Source organism: Schistocerca americana, chromosome 8 (assembly GCF_021461395.2).
Source record: "Schistocerca americana isolate TAMUIC-IGC-003095 chromosome 8, iqSchAmer2.1, whole genome shotgun sequence".
Classification (NCBI taxonomy): Eukaryota; Metazoa; Arthropoda; class Insecta; order Orthoptera; family Acrididae; genus Schistocerca; species Schistocerca americana.
Genome location: NC_060126.1, coordinates 202,795,587 through 202,809,291, shown reverse-complemented (window position 1 = coordinate 202,809,291; position 13,705 = coordinate 202,795,587). Strand labels below are relative to the sequence as shown.

The window sequence follows — 13,705 nt, the reverse complement described above, 5'->3', positions numbered from 1 at the left end:
CATGCCCAGCCATCTGATTCCTGCCCCCTTCACCTGCACGCTAGCTAGCCACTCTCCTATGAGCTGCTAGACCCTTCCCCCCAACCCACTCCCTGCCTCGCACATGTCTCCATCCCTCAACCCACCCCACCCTGCACCCCCATCTCACCTCGGTACACTCACCATGGACCAAGAAAGAGCTGGCAGTCAACTGAGCTCAATGTAGGGAGACGTGTGTGTGTGTGTGTGTGTGTGTGTGTGTGTGTGTGTGGACGACGCAGCACTTCTACCTTTCGGTGTGTTTTCTCCTTTATCCCTAAATAATTCATAAAGGAAAAGTATGAAATACAGTAGTTAATTTGTAATTGTATCACTTTAAAAAAATATTTCTTTTGTAATTTGTTATCAGACTTCAAACCAAAATTAAATCATTTTTGAAAGCCTTGGAATTCCTAGGACACATATCTCGCTAGTATCAATCTCGGTAACAGGCATAAGCCATCAGTGTAACTGATTACGGGAGCCGGTAAGCTATGTGCACTGTTAAGCATGTATGAAACCCTCAGTGGGAGTCCTTCTTGCACATGGCCCATTTTTTTCTCTTCAATTTTATTCTCGTCAATTAGAACACCAGTCAGTGACCCTCCCAAGCAAATTTTTCATAATTTCCTTTGTTGCTGTGTATCTGTAGAGATTGGTTATAATATTTATAATCTGCAAGAAAAATTAATTCTACTTTGTGTGCATATATGAGGAATCACAGTGGATCCAATATTTAATCTTGTGGAACTCCGTTAGTCATTTTTTTCCTCCAGTCAGAAGAAAAACCGTGCTACTTCTGATGAATTATAAAATGCAACCATTAGTATTCTTTTTGCTGTATATGATTTAAGCAACCTTTAGCTATATAGTAAATTCCAAGAATCCTTATTCTTTTGTAATAAAATGTTGTGGTTTACACAGTCAGATGTCTCAGGAAGATCACAGAAAATACTGACTGGTGCTCTTTGTTATTCAATCCTTGTCAACTGCGGTGAGTGAATTTATACATAAATTTTCCTTTGAGCAGCCGTTTTGAAATCCAAATTGTGATGTGCTAAGTCCACTGCCTGACAAGATATGGCTGGATGTCAGATTATCTTGGTCCACATGCTCACGAAGGTGGATTTGTAAGTGGTAAGAGTTGCGATTCTCTGCAACACGTAAAATGGCCACCAAAATGCATTAGTGTCATTTGTGTTCAGTATTGTCACTGGGTCTGGTAGGGTGTATACACACACCAAAAACGTTTCTCATCACCCCAGTTCCCAAAACTCCTGAAGGTATACATTGACTGTGGGTACTGTATCACAGACACAGTCCCTTTGACTGTTCAGAGATGCCACTAAACCTGCCCAAAGATGTAAACGACAATGTATGGACAGAGGGGGTCCTACAGCCGACCAGTTCCAGTCATTCCACCAGGAAGGACGTACATGGCTCATGTTGCCTGCAGTTTAACCAAGCCTAGACGATCAATACCGCAGTTCGATCGCATCCGCATTCTTACTTTGTGCCAGGAAGAGCTCTCAACAAGGGAAGTGTCCAGCCATCTCAGAGTGAATCAAATCAATGTCGTTCGGACATGGAGGAGATACAGAGAGACAGGAACTGTGAATGACGATGCCTCGCTCAGGTCGCCCAAGGGCTACTACTGCAGTGGATGACCGCTACCTACAGATTATCTCTCAGAGGAACCCTGACAGCAACGCCACCATGTTGAATAATGCTTTTTGTGCTCTCACACGACGTCGTGTTATGACGCAAACTGTGTGCAATAAGCTACATGATGTTCAACTTCACTCCCAACGTCCATGGCGAGGTCCATCTTTGCAACCTCTACACCATGCAGTGCGGTACAACATGGCGATTGGACTGATCAGGATTGGCATCATGTTCTCTTCACTGATGAGTGTCACATATGCCTTCAAGCAGACAATCATCGGAGATGCGTTTGGAGGCAACCTGGGCAGGATGAATGCCTTGGACACACTGTCCAGAGAGAGCAGCGAGGTGGAGGTTGCCTGATAAACATAAGTGAGGTGGGACCGACGTATGCCCCTGGTGGTCCAGCAGGCCCATAGTGCAACCATATCGGCAGCATATTGGCGGTGCATTTGTCTTCGTGGATGACAATTCACGCCCCCATTGTGCATATCTTGTGAATGACTTCCTTCAGGATAATGACATTGCTCGACTAGAGTGGCCAGCATGTTCTCCAGACATGAACCCTATCGAACATGCCTGGGATAGATTGAAAAGGACTGTTTATGGACGACGTGACCCACCAACCATTCTGATGGATCTACGCTGAATCGCCGTTGAGGAGTGGGACAATCTGCACCAACAGTGCCTTGATGAACTTGTGGATAGTATGCCACGACGAATACAGGCATGCATCAGTCCAAGAGAACTTGCTACTGGGTATTAGAGGTACCAGTGTGTACAGCAATCTGGACCACCACCACCTCTGAAGGTCTCGCTGTATGGTGGTACAACATGCAATGTGTGGTTTTCATGAGCAATAAAAAGGGCAGAAATGATGTTTATGTTGATCTCTATTCCAATCTTCTGTACAGGTTCTGGAACTCTCGGAACAGAGGTGATGCAAAACTTTTTTTGATGTGTGTAAATACTTCGCTGTTACAATGAAATAAATGTACTTTGTAGAAACAATCTTGTACACTTGATATCCTTAGGTATGTTCAATATTGTTTGTGCTAACTAACTACAGGGTGTCCAGAAAAGGACTCCCTGATTTCAAAATTAAATATCTCGAAAACAAAGATCGATAGAGGAATGCAGTAAACGGTATGTTTATTGTGAAAGCTGTAAGAAGTTTACACAGCAGTTTGAAATAATAGTTACAAAAGCTGCTAACAGATGGCGCTGTACGCTGTACAGCTCATATCAGCATACATAAGTGAAATAATCATATGAAAACAATCTTTGCAAACAGTCACATCACAATGTTTTCAAAATGTTCACCATTGGCAGTACAGAGGTGGTGCAAACAAAGAATGAAATTCGCCATCACATTTCGTAGTGTCTCAACTGAAATGGATTCACATGCCACAGAGATCGCCGATTCAAGATTGTCCAGTGTGGCGGGATGCTTCGAGTAGACCATGTCTTTCACTGTGCCCCACAAAAAAAGGTCACAGTGAGTCAAATCCGGCGAATATGGAGGCCAATCCATGCTTGCACCAGTAAATTTGGGATATTCCAAAGCAATGACTCGATTCCCGAAGTATTCCTCAAAAAAGTGAAACACTTGTTCGGTCTGATGTGGTCGGGCTCCATCTTGCATAACCATTCAGTACCTGGTCGATCCTCTAACACTTGCTGTGTGGCGACAAATTGTTCCAAAATTGCAACGTAACGTGCACCAGTGACAATTTCTCGAATCAAAAAAGGGCCAATAATGCCTCTGCTGCATACTGCAGCCCACACAGTAACTTCAGGAGAATACAGGAGTTTTGCTTCACACTAGTATGGCTTTTCGGAACCCCAAAATCGCCAGTTCTGCTTATTCACGTATCCATTCAGGTGGAAGTGTGCTTCATCTGTAAACCAGATGCAGCCAACATCAGATCCTTCACTATCAATCATTGTGAGCACCTGATTAGCAAAGGCATCACTTTCTTGCACAGCTCGTACGGATATGGCCTGGTGCGTTTGAATTTTGAATGGAAACATGTGTAGGCTCTTTCTCAGTATTTTATGCATGCTGGAACGCTTCAAACCAGTCTCAGATGCAATTCTATGGACGAATGACATTGGATTTCGCTGAATAATTCCAGAAACTGTGGCGATATTTTCAGGCGTAACTGCGGTTTGCTTGCGGCCAACATGCCCCACTAGATCATCAGTTACACTGCCTGTTCGTTGAAATTTTGTGAAGAGCGTATGAATGGGTTTTCGCATCGGGTCCTTTTGGAACATTAAATCGTGCTTGAAAACTTCGCCTTGTTGCCATAGGACTCTCCTCTAACCTGTGGTAGTCTAGCACCAGAAAAACGCGTTGTTCAATGGAGCACATGGTTTTAATCTCTTCCTTCGGTATGCTAACCTTCTTTCATGTTTCAATAGTGGAACTGATTGCTCTGGGCTTCAGATCACTATTTATACTAGGCATTACGTACGGCGATTACAGCGCCATCTGTTAGCAGCTTTTGTAACTATTATTTCAAACTGCTGTCTAAACTTCTTACAGCTTTCACAATAAACATACCGTTTACTGCATTCCTCTATCGATCTTCGTTTTCGAGATATTTAATTTTGAAATCAGGGAGTCCTTTTCTGGACACCCTGTAAGAATCTCAAATATTAGAGCAACACCCAGCAATTGGTCACATGATATCCATTGTGTTTTTAAAGTGTGACTGAGTGAGGTAGTGCAGTGGTTAGTACACTGGACTTGCTTTTTGGAGGATGATGTTTTAAATCTGTTGTCCAGCCTTTCAGATTTATGTTTTGCGTGATTTCCCTAAATCGCTTAAGGTACATGCTGGAAAGGACATGGCCGATTTCCTTCCCCATCCTTAAACAAAAAACAACCTCTGCTTGTGCTATGTCTGTAATGGCACTATTATTGGTGGGGCATTGATGTGCTAAGATTCCAGAATTTGGTTGTATTTGATTTATTGGAAAACCACCCTGTTTGGTGACTGAATTTGTCATGTTTCTTGGATTTAATGTAACTTAAAACCATCAATGAATTAAGTAATAAGTCCAGAGCATGCTGGTCATTCTGTATTATAGACCAAATTGTTATTCAGTATTGGGATGTTATTTGCAGTTTAATTTTTTTTCAGTGGTACTACTACTGTGAGAAAAACACGCTGACAGATTCAGCTCCTCACATGCCTATGATAAAAAAAAGTGACTTTTAATAGCCTTCCACCAGCTTATTAAGTGGTATAGTAAACTCATGCCTAGGATTTTCTTTCTTCAGTCAGTGCTTCACTAAAAAGAAAGAAAAAAATATTGAATTGCTTGACAATTCTTAGTTGTTAATAAGCGCATTAAATACTCCAACTACGCTATAGTTCATATCACTGCAGTGGGCAGGGTGGCATAGTGGTCAAGACACTGGACGTTCAGATGGTCCAAATCTTTGCCCAGCTCTCCAGATTTAGGTCTTGCAGAATTTCCCTAAATCATTTAAGCTGAATGCCAGGATGATTTCTTCAATAAGAACATGGCCAATTTGCTCCTCTATTTGTATCCTACTGGAGCTTCTGTTCAGTCTGTCATTGCCGTCGTCATCCCATCATCATCATCATGCTATTCAATCTTAATATTCTGTCCTTTTTTTTTTAATTTCAGTGAAATTTTTATTACTTTCTAGTTTGTTTTTGTTGTTTATTTGTTCTTGATCTCTTGCTCACATTAGTTGAATTCTTAATTTCCAGGTTCACTGCAGAATCAGCAGCAGTGGCAGCAGCAGAAGCAGTAGCATCTTCAACGTTAGCAGGGATTCAAAATGAAATATACAATTCAAATGCTTTCCAGTGTAAGAGGAAGATTGAGACTGAGGTTGAAATGTTAGTATGATTTTATGTAAAACAAAATTTTGGTATTATTTGGGGGGAAAATCATTGAAATCTATTATTTGCCATTGTGTTACCTGCTTAGATTTATTTTTGTTGAAAAGCTATGTGCATTTAGCTTACGCAATTTACACGGCATGCTATTATTGCTACTCAGTTAAGTGGAGTGTTCACACACAAAAAATTGTTCACAAAGAGCAAAATCTAAGTTTCTGAGATTGTTAATCACCAAACAGATTTTCAGATATTATATGTTAAGAGTAATGCCAGATAAGGACAATTTGAACTGCTATTTTCTGACTATTCTTTCCAGTACTGCATTTCACCAAAAGTAAAACAAAGAAAAAAATTTTAAAGAAAATTTTTGTTATATTGACATGGGTACTTTCTCAAAATTAATTTTTTTCTTTAGTATGATTATTTTTGCATGTTGTCTAGTTTCTTACATTAGAAATTCCTATCCCATCTTTTCTGTGGGGCACCACTCATAACTAAATAGCATTTTGTGTGTTATTTTGTGTGTAGTGTTAATACCATTATTAGGTGCATGACACAGTTGTACACTGTGTGAAAAGTGGAAGTTTGTTTCTGCATAGATAACAGTGGCACTTCTCTTCACTTATGACTTTTACTCTTTTGCTATATGGAGGACATATTTGTTTTTATGACATTTATATTTTAATTTTACAGAAATTGGGAATTAACAACTGCAAACATCTCTTCTGGTTGTCGATACTGTATCACTTACATGAAATTTTTCTGTATCAGAATTTTCTATTGGTTCCAACATATCTTTTTGCAATACTTTGAAGGATCACTTTCTTGTATCATGTAATATAATAATACAACTAATTTCATTTTGCCATTGACAGTCAGACCACCTCCTGTACCCTCTGCAAGTATCAGTGTATTTTGTCAACAGATGTAAGGATTGTAAATTTTTGAAAAACTGACACATTGTCACATATATTAGAAAATAAGTGAATTTTCCTGCCTTTATTTGATGTCATCATGTTAGAGGCAAATCTTAAACTTCTGAAGACTACAGATTTATTTGTCGGAACTGGTTAAGTGCAGTAAAACATTTCAGTTGTGCAGCTGACACATTAAATAAGGTTTAAGAATAATGGAAATGGCAGGATTTAACAGTAAACAAGAATGAAGGAAGAAAATAACTTCCTGCAACCTACATCCTTTTGAACCTGCTTACTGTATTCATATCTTCATCTTTTGGTCTACTTCTCCATTTACCCCCCTCCCAACACCCAGTATTAAATTAGTGACCCCAGAATGTGTCCTATCAACAGATCCCTTCTTTTGGTTAAGTTATGCCACAAATTTATTTTTTCCCTTGTTCTGTTCAGTAACTTCTTATTGCTTACGTGATCTATGTATGTAACCTTAAGCATCGCATTTCAAAAGCTTCTATTCTCTTCTTGTCCGAACTGTCAATCATCCACTTCTTATTCCCATGTAAGGTTATAATGCAGACAAATAACTTCAGAGATGACTTCCTAATGCTTAAATCTATATTTGATGTTACAAATTTCTCTTCTTCAGAAATGCTTTTTGTGCCATTGCCAGACTGCATTTTATATCCTCTCTATTTTATCCACCATCAGTTATTTTGCTACCCAAATAGCAGAGATAAATCTTCTGCTTTTAATGTCATATTTTCTAATCTGACTCACTCAGCATCACATCATTAAATATGATTATATTTCATCATCCTTGTTTTGCTACTGTTAATACTCATCTCCTCATTCAGTTTTCCATTCTTCTGTAAATAGTTCATGTTAGTATTTTGCAACCATGACTTATTAAACTGATAGTTCAGTAATATTCACATCTATCAGCACTTGCTTTCTTTGGAATTGGAATTATTATGTTCTTTTTGAGGTGTGAGGGTATTTTGCCATCTCATACACCTTGCATTGTCTTAGGTCTTCCAGTGCTCTGTCAAATTTTTGTCCATTGGACAGTCCCCTCTTTATACTACTTCCACCTTTCACCTTCCCTTCTTTGCTTAGTACTGGTTTTCCACCTGAGATCGTGATCTTCATAAAGCTGCTTTTCTTTTCTTTTCTTGCCTCTTTAATCTTCCTATAGGCAGTATCTATCTTTCCCCTAGTTATGCTTGCTTAATCTATATTCTTACATTTGTCCTCTAGCAATTCCTGCTCAACCATTTTACACTTCCAGTCAACCTAATTTGTTAGATATTTGTATTTCCTTTTTCCTGATTCATTCGCTGCATTTTTATATTTTCTCCTTTTCATCAATTAAATTCAGTATGTTCTGTGATATCCAAGAATTTATACTGGGCCTAGTCTTTTTAGCTATTTGATCTTCTGCTGTCTTCACTGTTTCATCTGTCAAATCTACTGTATTTCTTTCCCTGTTTCAATCAGTCATTGCCTAATGTTGTCTCTGAAACTGTCAGCAACACTTTTGACAATAAACCAGGTCGTTGTAGTGACAATTAGTTTCCTTTTGTAGTATGTAGATCCTATTATCAATATGTCTGTCTGAAGTGTGGTATACATACTTCCATGTGTAATTGGGCCAGCCCTAGTGATTGTAACTTACTAAGCTGTTATGTCGTGTGCCCTCCTTTCTTTCAAATGTGCATGGTCCTGTCCTGTGGGGTGGGGTGGGGGGGGGGGGGGGGCGGCTTTCCATTTCTGCAGGTCATTGGGGATAGACCAGAGACAAGCAAAAATATAGATGGAGCCATTGTGAATGAGGAGGGGTTATTGGGGGAGGGTTCAGATGGTGGCCAACATAAATCCTCATCTCGCCCATCATGACACTTCCAATTGAATGCCTCTACATAGATTGTCACTAGGGAGGGAACTGAGTGGTAGACTGCAAATTTTTCATCTTCTGGAGGAAGATCAACTGCACTACTTATGCTTGCTGTGTTGTTGACTGTCATCATGCTTTCCATCCTATTTTTGATAAAGCAGTGCTATGTCTCATGAACAAACACACTGAATCAAATGCTTGAAAAGTCTAAAAACAATAACTGGACTGTGTCACTTGAGGAACTGGAAATATTTTATTAAAGATATCATACAGGGTGAGTCAGGAGAAAAGGTACGTGCTTTGAGAGGTGTTAGTGTTGGTGATTCTGAACAAAAAACTTCAAATGAACATATGTCCTTTTCTTAACTGTATCTGACATACAGCTGTTTGAAAATCATGGGTGTCAGTCTTATTGGAGTATGGTATCTTGATTTCCTTCAAAATGTGCTCCCAGAGTACTAGGAGTATATTACTTTGGAAAAACAATGTCGTATGTACTTTCAGCATAACGGGGCTACTGCACATTCTGTACAGCCAGCGACACAGTACCTCACTGAAACATATCCAGCCAGGGTATTGGATTGGACACCATGGAGTCATTTCTTGGCCACCTAGGTCACCCAGTCTAACACCATTAGATTACTGTTTGTGAAGTTGACTTAACTCTTAAGTCTGCAAGTGCATAGTAGACACAAAGAAGAAATTTCTCACTCATATTTTACACGCATACCGTATTTACTCGAGTCTAAGCCACACTCGAATGTAAACCGCACCTGAAAAATGAGACTCGAAATCGAGGAAAAAAAATTTCCCGAATCAGCCGCACCTGAAATTTGAGACTCTAAATTCAAGGGGAGAGAAAAGTTTTAGGCAGCATCTCCAAATCGAAACAAAGTTGGTCCACTGTAATATGAGACAATTTAGGTCGAATGAATGACGATACAGCTACAGTAGTTTGGTTCGAGTCGTAAGTTTAGCAGTTAAGCTTTACCAGGTAGCCATTGCTATGCGTCAGGCGCTCCGTCCGTATTTATACGGGTACCCTTCCTTTTTCACGTGCTTCATCTGGTTTGAATTGATTGCTTATTTTTCTTTGATCTGATAAGCGCAGTTTTCTTTGTTATAGGTGTTTACGTCACTCTACGCTGAAAATGCATTTCTGTACTGTGTCATGCATTGTTTGTCGTACTCTGATACTGCGTATTTACGGCCTGTCGCCGATCGCGGCATGGCTTGCTTTTGAGCGCGCTACCGCCGCTTACAAATAAAAAAAAAAAAAAAAAAAAAAAAAGGAGAGGGAGAGGAATCGTCTCATTAGCGAAACAATGGCAAGAGGCTGCTACTTGTTGTTACTTACACTGCTGCTTTCTTTGATAATGATTAACAAGAACCAAATAATAGACTGCGTATGATAGAAGATGTTCTGAACGAGAGTTTAGCGAAAATTTTTCTCTGTTTGATAATCTTTGCAGGCGTCTCTTTAGTACATTACATTCTGCACAGAAATTAGAGTCATCTTAGATTTAAAAATCTAGGCAATTGCCTCGCTTCATTTCTGATTGTATCACTGTTTAGCATAAGAATAATACAAATACACACATGACATGATATGTATATTCTTCCGCGTTTGCTGTTGTCTCACTCTAGTTTTGCAGTTTATTACGCAGACAGGATTTAAATGAGATAGTAGCAAACACGAAACAATACATGGCAAAATGATTATATTCGTATTATTCTTATGGTGATGAGAATACTGCATGTGATTCACAGTTTATAAAAGTTCGTATTAGCAACCATCTCTTCTCACAGATAGGAAAAAATTCAGAACGTAGAGTTGGCCATATTGACAAACATCCTAAACATTCTTGCCAGTCGGGTTTTCGTAGTACAATGAAATGCTGCTACATTCGAAGATGAACAATACGGAATTAGTATTTACTTCGTTGGATAATGTATGATAATGCAGTGGTCAAAACTCGGCGCGGAGAAAAAAAGCTTGTCTTCCACCTTTTTTTTTTTTTTTTTTTTTTTTTTTTTTTTTTTTTTTTTTTTTTTTTTTTAATTTATTTACTGACGCAGAGGTTTTGGCGCCAGTATTTATCTTTGTGCCTACAAACAGCACCCTACAAAACAGGCCTGTGTAGCGCTACATATATTCGACGGCAGAACTAAGTTGTGGCGGCACCCACCGACATTTTTAAGAACTTCCGCTTGCTTTGCACTCGATTCTAAGCCACAGGCGGTTTTTTGGATTACAAAAACCGGAAAAAAATGTGCGGCTTAGATTCGAGTAAATACGGTATGCTCAAGTAAATGACCGTATGAATGAGCTCAGATCAGCAACACAGCAACTGTCTGTAAGAGCTGCAGAATGCTTTGCAGTTGATGATGGACAGTTCGAACATATTTTGTGAAGAAATGTACACAATCAAACAGTTCCTACGGGACTAAACACTTTGTGGTGAGTTCGTGCTTGGCGACCATGGAGCTCCAGCCGTTGGAGCACCTCTTCTCTTTCCGTGTCACATGTGTATCTTCCTGTTATTCTTTTTCCTCTCTCTTGGGGAACATGTCTGGGAATATGTTCTGAAGTTTTAGTAGCCTGACGTCAGAACAGTCCCTCCACTATTTTTTCTTTCTCTATTTCTTCATTCTCCATCTCATATCCTTTCTCCGCTTCAGCGTCTGAGGTTCCTCTTTGTTTTTTCTTCCTCCCTATGGGCTCCTGAAGCCCACACGTCTGAGACACAACAAACAGTTGACTGGGTGACAGGTAATTCCCAATCCTGGGTCTACAAGTAGGGTTCACACGAACCCCCTGGGAGAGGTGATTGCGTGAGTCGTTACCTTCCCAAATTGCCAGTTGGTCCCTCTGTCAGGAGTTCGGGAGTCATGACCTGAGGTGTGAACAAGCACCTAAGGCAGGTGGCGCGGGGCGGGGGGGGGGGGGGGGGGGGAAGGCAGTTGGGAGGTGAGCTTCATTGGAGGAGGATTTTCTTGCAGTGAGCTAATCACCATCTCAGTCTACATCTACTAAACGTAAACAAAGTGAGGCAAAAGATTCAATCAATCTCACAGCTGCACCTCAGTTGCTTGTGGTGCCATATACTGAAGGAGGCCAGTCCATTGCTACGTTTAATCTGTTTATTATTCAGAAATGTGTTGATGCAGTTGCAGGCCTTGTGAAACCCTGCTCTTGTTTACCTAATGTCACTTTGCATTTGGAGATGAATTGTGATTTTCAATCCCAACAATTGCTTGCAGCTTCGCTCCTCCACAGCTATCATGTTCATATCAAATACCATCCAATGCTGAATTCTTCATGTGGTGTTGTTTACACTAGGCTGCTTGATGGCCTGTCTGAGGGAGAACTTCAGTCTTTCATCTCTGATCAGAGTATCACTGCCATCCATCGGGTAATGAAAAAGGTTAATGCAACCTTAGTGCCTACACACATTCTTTTTCTCACTTTTGACAGAGTAGTGTTTCTATCAGAGGTCAAGTCATCACAGTCCAAACATATCTTCTAAACCCGATGCACTGCTACCAGAGTCACCATTGCAACTACAGTTGAATGTCCAGTCAAAACATGGCCAAATTTGTTACTTGTGGTAGGAATGCTCATGAGGGCGATTGCCCACTTCCTTCTCCCTGCTGTATCAATTGCAATGGGGACCATGCAGCCTCTTCCCAAGAATGTCCCTTGTATCTCAATGAGTGGACCGTCCACGAGGTCCTGGTAAAGGAAAGAGTACCTTACCCAGTCACTTGCGAGTTGTTGGCTAGTTGACAGACCTGCAGTTTGCCATCTGGTACTTAAAGTACCATTCATTCTACACCTCATTCCACAAAGGAGATGGCCATGCAGACTTGCAATCTCAAATTCAGCCCCGTGGCTGTAGAATCGCCCAGTATCATGGTAGCATGCCCATCTCCTCTTCCAGCTGTGCAACAAGCCACCAAATCTTCGCTTCTGGCAGTGAATACTCCCAAGAAGACTTTAGTCTCTCCAGCCAGCAAACATCATCTGCCAACTGCAAAGGCTCTAAGAAATCAAACAAAGGCAAACAATCTTCTCATTCGCCAACTCGGAGATCCTCTTCAGTGGTGTGTGATACCCTCACCCAGCAGACCTGCATTTCACTAGTGTGCACTACCAACCGTTTTTTTGCCCTGGAATCCTCAGGCAGGCCCAGTGAGAATGACGACAGCCCTAGATTTCATGGAACAAGATCCTCCAGACTCTGCGCCCTGTAACAGTGAGTCTTTGAAGGCTGGCACTCGAAGCTGCCGGGGTGACAACGCTTCATTTTTTCCCCTCCTCCCTTTTCCCTATCGTGACTCTTGTCCAGTGGAACATATACGGCATTAGGTCCAACAAGGAGGTGGTATGATTGCTCTTTGAATTGCAGCATCCACTTATTTTTTTTCTACCTCCAGGAAACAAAATTGTGTCCTCCCAATTGCTTTGACCTCTCGCATTTTTTTCCAGTTCACTTTAACCCATATCCTTCCGCCACCTCACCTCCCCACACTCATTCTCTTCCCCCCCACCATTCTCTTCTCCCCCCTCGCCATTCTCTCCCCCCTCGCCATTCTCTCCCCCCTCGCCATTCTCTCCCCCCTCGCCATTCTCTCCCCCCTCGCCGTTCTCTCCCCCCTCGCCGTTCTCTCCCCCCTCGCCGTTCTCTCCCCCCTCGCCATTCTCTCCCCCCTCGCCATTCTCTCCCCCCTCGCCATTCTCTCCCCCCTCGCCATTCTCTCCCCCCTCGCCATTCTCTCCCCCCTCGCCATTCTCTCCCCCCTCGCCATTCTCTCCCCCCTCGCCATTCTCTCCCCCCTCGCCATTCTCTCCCCCCTCGCCTTTCTCTCCCCCCTCGCCATTCTCTCCCCCCTCGCCATTCTCTCCCCCCTCGCCATTCTCTCCCCCCTCGCCATTCTCTCCCCCCTCGCCATTCTCTCCCCCCTCGCCATTCTCTCCCCCCTCGCCATTCTCTCCCCCCTCGCCATTCTCTCCCCCCTCGCCATTCTCTCCCCCCTCGCCATTCTCTCCCCCCTCGCCATTCTCTCCCCCCTCGCCATTCTCTCCCCCCTCGCCATTCTCTCCCCCCTCGCCATTCTCTCCCCCCTCGCCATTCTCTCCCCCCCGCCATTCTCTCCCCCCCGCCATTCTCTCCCCCCCGCCATTCTCTCCCCCCTCGCCATTCTCTCCCCCCTCGCCATTCTCTCCCCCCCGCCATTCTCTCCCCCCCGCCATTCTCTCCCCCCCGCCATTCTCTCCCCCCTCGCCATTCTCTCCCCCCTCGCCATTCTCTCCCCCCTCG

The 13,705-nt window shown here is 42.2% G+C and overlaps 1 protein-coding gene across 1 annotated transcript in view; it reads left to right on the top strand.

The window, feature by feature from the left end:
- LOC124545168 (regulatory protein zeste-like) overlaps positions 1-13,705 on the top strand; it is a 117,229-nt gene that overhangs the window by 41,602 nt on the left and 61,922 nt on the right. Inside the window, exon 3 of the mRNA XM_047124004.1 lies at positions 5,436-5,567. Within this exon, the coding sequence (XP_046979960.1) occupies positions 5,436-5,567 (132 nt within the window). The remainder of the gene's footprint in view (positions 1-5,435; positions 5,568-13,705) is intronic.